The sequence below is a fragment of the Morus notabilis genome, unplaced genomic scaffold (assembly GCF_000414095.1).
Source record: "Morus notabilis unplaced genomic scaffold, ASM41409v2 Scaffold832, whole genome shotgun sequence".
Classification (NCBI taxonomy): Eukaryota; Viridiplantae; Streptophyta; class Magnoliopsida; order Rosales; family Moraceae; genus Morus; species Morus notabilis.
The window spans coordinates 95,538-101,537 of NW_010367112.1; the positions used below are offsets into that span (position 1 = coordinate 95,538).

At 37.3% G+C, this 6,000-nt stretch overlaps 2 protein-coding genes across 5 annotated transcripts; one reads left to right on the forward strand and one right to left on the reverse strand.

The window, feature by feature from the left end:
• The first annotated feature begins 661 nt into the window (after window positions 1-661).
• On the forward strand, window positions 662-2,289 carry LOC21393137 (CASP-like protein 1C1). The gene is made up of 3 exons (XM_010111913.1): window positions 662-816; window positions 948-1,050; window positions 2,056-2,289. Exons 1-3 carry the CDS (start codon window positions 662-664, stop codon window positions 2,287-2,289), a joined length of 492 nt encoding a protein of 163 aa, XP_010110215.1.
• A 734-nt stretch (window positions 2,290-3,023) lies between these two features.
• Window positions 3,024-6,000, reverse strand: LOC21393138 (GPI mannosyltransferase 1). 4 transcript variants are annotated; one of them, XM_010111914.2, is made up of 5 exons: window positions 5,714-6,000; window positions 5,116-5,459; window positions 4,817-4,999; window positions 3,761-4,311; window positions 3,024-3,587 (listed from the first exon to the last, which is right to left on the reverse strand). In XM_010111914.2, the coding sequence occupies exons 2-5, from the start codon at window positions 5,384-5,386 to the stop codon at window positions 3,276-3,278; spliced, it is 1,317 nt and encodes a 438-aa protein (XP_010110216.1). In that variant the 5' UTR covers window positions 5,387-5,459; window positions 5,714-6,000; the 3' UTR covers window positions 3,024-3,275. The 4 variants fall into 4 exon arrangements, with proteins under 4 accessions (XP_010110216.1, XP_024030411.1, XP_024030412.1 ...); XM_024174643.1 differs by having other exon boundaries at window positions 5,116-5,464; XM_024174644.1 differs by having other exon boundaries at window positions 5,116-5,464; window positions 5,707-6,000.

A 6,000-nucleotide genomic window follows, 5' to 3' on the forward strand; every position in this document is an offset into this window, starting at 1 on the left:
TTTTTAAAGGGTCTCACCGTCTTTATATATACTACTAAATTAAACTCGTTCGACATAGTAATACAAGGAAAGAAAACTTATATATATATATTATACACACACACACACAGAGAGAGAGAGATAAATACAACCACTGAATGCGCACGTGCTTTTAAGTTTTAACTAGTTTCTATAGAAAATTTGCTCATGGGCCACATCCAAACCATCATGACATCATGTATATACCTCTCCTGCAAACGGCTAATTCAGAGTTTAAAATCAGGCTAACCCCCTTTAAAATTTAGGGAAAAGGAAAAAAGTGAACTATAAACGTCACACTTACGATAACCCTTACCTATATCAAGAAAGATTGACAAAAAGATGGCTACTCAATTTCTAAAAGCAGAAAAAGTAGAAAAACTTGGACACCAACGGTGGTGGCGGCAGTTGGGAAATCCAACTAACAAAAGTGTTTCAACATACAAACATGTACAAATATACAATTCCACCATCACATCCTCGACAATTTCCCTCCTAACGTACCTGCTTTTTTAGTGTCAAAGTGTTTACCAATCATCACCAACACTAGCTTCCCAATTATCCTCACTTTGTCACACTACCATCTACAAAAATTTAACAGCAGCAACATTTCGTCTCATAACCCGATTTCCATCCCGGAGCCATGGCCAAGACCCAGAGGCTCGCTTTGCTCCTAGTAAGGCTCCTGGCATTCGCCGCCACCCTTTCTGCCGCGGTTGTCATGGCTACGAGCCACGAGAAGGCTAGCTTATTTACTATCTCTTTTGAAGCCAAGTACTCTCAAACACCAGCTTTCAAGTAAGTTTTCCATGTGTTGTAGACTCTTCTTTTGCATTGCCTCCTTCGGTGTCTCGTTTTTTTTTTTTTTTTTTGGCATGATCTAGTTTATATGTATTGATCTTCCAGTTGCTAAAGAACTTGGTCTCTAGGTACTTCGTCATTGCAAATGCTATTGTCAGTGTGTACGGAATCCTTGTTCTTTTCCTTCCTTCAGAAAGTTTGCTCTGGCGTTTAGTGGTTGCTTTCGATTTGGTAACTTCAGACTGCCTCCCGTTTCTTTTTTCTTTTTTCTTTTTAATGTTCTATTGCTCACATTTCCGATGTAGCGCAATTGCATACTAAAGAAAAAGATATATTTTTGTATTTTCTTGAAATTAATTTGACATGAAATGTATAGAGTGACGGAGAGACGAGCAGCGAGATATTAATAAAAAATTATAGAGTTTATCTCAATGATACCTCTTCAATTTTACAACGTTTTCAATTTATTACCCGAACTTTAGAAATTCTCACTTTACCTCCTGAAATTTTGAATTAGTCCAGTTAACCCTCTTTTTAGAATTGTAGTGAAGAATGAACGCAAAAGGAGGGGGTTAAATCATTTAACTTAAATGCGATCATGTGGTCTTTTTCGTTTGATTTTAACAGAAGTTTTAACAAAAACACCATGTGATCGTACTACCTACTTTTTTTCCTTGTTTTTAATAGAAATTCTAACTAATTCAACATTCTAAAAGCATAGTCGAGTTTTTAAAGTTCAAAGGTCAAACTTGGAATGACCCCAAAATTCAAAACGCCACCGGTGAGAATAATTCATAATTATATTGTACTTGTCAAAAGAAATTCATTACATGCATGGTAACAACAATTTTTTTAGGGAAGTTGCAACAAGTATTTTGGTATAGCAAATGAAGACTTATTATATTCAATTCGTATGATCAGTGTTTTTTTTTTTCTTTTGCTTGACTAATGGTCCCCCCCAAATGAATGATTCCTTAAAATGGTAGTAGAGCAGGTTGGCTAGCCTAATCTTCATATCCGTTCCGCTAATACTTCTCAATTTCTTGTGAGTTGTGACAAAAAGGAACAACTAGAGATTTCACTCTTACTTGCATGATGAGATAATCGCTCGACAATTTATTAATATTATTTTCCCCCTAATAACTTCATTAAGGTTGTTAATGAACCTAAATAAAAGTTAATGATGATACAAGACTTAACATGCCAAGATTGGGTTCTATTTATTTGGATGATCAGGTTTTCACCATGTTGCTGAACTCAAGCATTTCGGCGGCTTTGGCTATTGCTTATGTGGGAAAGAAAGGAAACACCTATGCAGGTTGGCTTCCCATTTGTGGCCAAGTCCCAAGGTATTGTGGCCAAGTAAAAGGAGCTCTAATTGCTGGATTCATTGCACTCATAATATATATGGCGCTTCTTCTGCACGCAATCCACACTGTCTTAGACCCTCTACTCCTCAAGAAAACTTAGGTCATCTCAAATCCAATCTATGATTAAAAATACATTGCAACTAAAACCATCTTAGTTGAAAACCAGATATTAACCTAAAATGACACCTTGTCTCTTATATTCCACAACTTCTTGAGCTATGTCTAGTATGTACGGTAGAGTTTAATAGTGTATTGCAACTTATGTCAACAAGTGATATATCACAATTTTCTCGAGTGTGTTTCCTGTTTGAGTTTCACAATCAGAGATAACTCTTTTTTGTTTTGTTTTTTTTTTTTTCTTTTTACAAATTTTTAAGTTTAATCAAGCAGGGATCAATCATGGACCCTTGAACTCGAGGCTAAAAAGTCTCACTATCTTTAACTAGCTGCACTTTAATTCCAGCTCTTACGTGTATGGGAATCAATGGGTGGAGTTTATATTGTATAATATTATTTATATATAAGAAAAACACCTTTATTGATGAAAATCAATTACAGGTAGAGAGGATAAGGTATCCTCTAGAGAAAAAAGACGAACAGAACATTGCCTTAATGAAGAAGATAAAAGTTAAAACTATGAAACTCTAAATAATAGTCAATCTATCCGTTAAACCTAGTGGTAAGTTATTACGTTCACAGGAGAAAATATAATAAGAGTAAATCTAAATCATTCAGGTATACAGAGATGAGTAGCGAGCTTTTTAGGATCAAGGAACTGACAGTCTTTTCTTTTATTTTTTTTTTTAAGGTATAATAATAAACAATGCACAATGAGAAACCAAGGAGAAATTTTTTATCTTCCAAAAGCAATTAGTATTCATCCCACATGGTCGTGCAAAACGTCTGTTATAGAGAGTTGGCATCAATTTCTGGATTACTAGAGCAACAAAAGATAGTGCAAACTTGTTGCAAGTTATCGAAACCAACAGAAATCAAAACCAGCAAAACATGTACCTACTTTCATTTAACCACTAGAGCTCCTGAGAAACTGAAATCCTGTGTTTCAAATAAATCTGCTCATATTCCTCATTTTAATTTCCTTGAGTCATCATTAGTGGTTCCCAAGCAAGTGAAAACCGGAGAGTACCTGTGGTTGCGAATGACTGAAATGAGAAGATATGTATTTGCGGCTAGGAATAAGATGCTGGCCATCCATAGCTGAAGAAAGACATTCTTTCCCTTGAACTCGAGCAAATAGCCCCACATCAACCAGTGAAGTTGAGCACCTACCCAAAATATTATGCACAATAGGCCTTTCCAATTGAGTTTCAAATTGCTCCAAGGAAGCACCAGAGGCAAAAGACAAAAAAACCACACAAAGTATTGTGCAGTAACCACCTGTCATTGATCAACTATGTTATTCCAAATACCCACATGCCCAATACAAGGTTAAGTCCAGTCAAAATTGGGAAATCTTTCAAGTTTTGATTTATCCAAACCATCCGTTGAAGCCATTTGATAAAGATTTAAAAAAAAAAAAAAAAAGGATTATCAGTGATGATTAGACCAACCTTGTTGAACGCCACAAATGCCACTGTCTGCACAAAGAAGCAGAACGGAAGGTCTTGTGCAAAACTCAAAATCAGAACAAGCTGAACTATAAATTGAGGCAAAAATGAGATGAGCTTCTCCACTACCAAGAGTTTGCGCTCGTATTGGAGGTATATGTGGTAAAAATAAACAGAAAAGTTATGCCTCGGGTCTGTACGGGTGAGATGATAAAGCAGAGCCTCATGCAGGAAATCCCACCCATATAAACAAAAGAAAAGGGCAGTGCAAAACAAGAACACGGCTCCTGAAATTAAGCCAAAAAGTATTCTCTCCCTTGTTAGTACACATCTCATAAGGAACCGTGGATGGAACATACGAGCAATTCTTGTAATCCAACATCCCTGAGATGAACTTTGTTGTTCAGTACGACTCCATTTTTGAAGAGCAGGCCGACAACCAGATTGGAAAACTTGCGGATCAAGAATCAAAAGAATGGGAAGTGAGTATATAACAGGGTAGATTCTAAAGTGGACAATGAGCCCATACCAAAATGCAGCTTGTAAAACACGTCCTGTTGCAAAAGGAATGACAATAATATGAAGTCAGATGCACGTTGGTGAAAGGCATGTAACAGCCACTACTGAAATCTGTGCTATTTAAAGAACTTGCTAATGCCCACAAACAATGCAACATGAAGGAGATGATATAATAAGAAAGCAAACTATTTTCAAGAAATACTACAAAGAACTGCATACTAACTACATGAAAATTTTACTTAAACATCAAAATACATTTCTTTTTAGATCACAAGATATCATTCGATGATTCTCCGATATCGGCTATAAGAGATGCATAATTCACTAGTAAATGACTAAATACAGACTTGAGAACCTTCACTATTTTATAGCTCATCACTACAAGGAAATCTCAAAGGTAATATGATTTCTACGCTAACTCTTCTGGAATAATCACGTGCTAAATTAGAAGGAAAGGTTATCATTAGTACAAGAAAATGCATTAAAAGTAGAAGCTAATGAAAAAAGACAGATTCAGAGCAATAAGAGCAAAACTCACACCGTTCATGAGGCATAAGAGGATCCAAAGAACCGTGGCACAAACAATTGGCTCGCAGTTCCCTCGTGTCCCAATTGTAAAGGTGAAGGGATTGAAGAGCCAACATATCACAGAAAAAACACACAAGTTTTCAGGAACCCCTCGAAGCTTCAAAATGGCATTTATGAAGAAGCTCACAAGTAAATCTGCAAGTTTTTCCCAAAAAAAAAAGACATGAGAAAATAAATTTTTATCCTTTTTTAACTCATAGAAAAAAAAAAATTTATATATATATATATATATATTGCATTTTCCACGGTACCTGAAGCTGAGAAGAGGAATTTGCCCCACGAGCGATGAATAAACGTATTGGGCATGAGTAAAAATGCAAGCAAAGGCGAGTACCTATATGTGGATCTCTGAAAGGGAGACTTCCCGGAAGCCATTAGAGAAGCGGCGTCGGAGAATACGAGGTAATCAACGTCTGTGTATCTAACCTCCATGTGGGTGTCTTGCCATTCTCCATATAAGATCAGGATTAACCTGAATATTGCTGAGACGAGGATGATACTACTTAACCGTGTAAATGCCATTGAACTCGAGAGAAGAGATAAATAATGAGACTGGTAAGCCCCTAATCTCGGCCGTTGAGAAAGACTGCGAAATCTGACCTACGAAAATCAACATCCAGATATAAAATAATCCCAAAACCCGATGATTTCACTCAGATTTCCGATCAAGTACTACGATCTAGTAAATTCAATTCACGGTGTCGATTTTTCTCATTACTCTCTAGCTATTGATTTCTCAGCTTAACAAATCAAATTCGACATCTCAATTGGAAAAAAAAAAAAAAAAGTGAACTTTAACCGTGAAATGATAAATCTTAAAAACAATTGCGAAAAACCCTAACTCGTAACCTTTCTCCTAACTGTGGACAAGCTTGAGGCAGTCAGAGGATGAGTGGGCAACGCCGGCGGCGGAGTGGGAAGAGGTTGTCGGAGCGGGGCGAGGCCAATTGATTGCGGCGAGGATGAGCAGGAGGAGCACCTTTGAGGTGAACGAGTGCGAGTGGAGGAAGCGACGACGGAAGTTGGCCGGAATGGGGCATGAGGTGGTGCCTGTCGTTGGGAGGCGGCGGCGGCGGCGCAAGAGGTGAGAAAGAAAGACGACGGAGATTAGGGAAGAAGAAGAATCGTTCACCTCT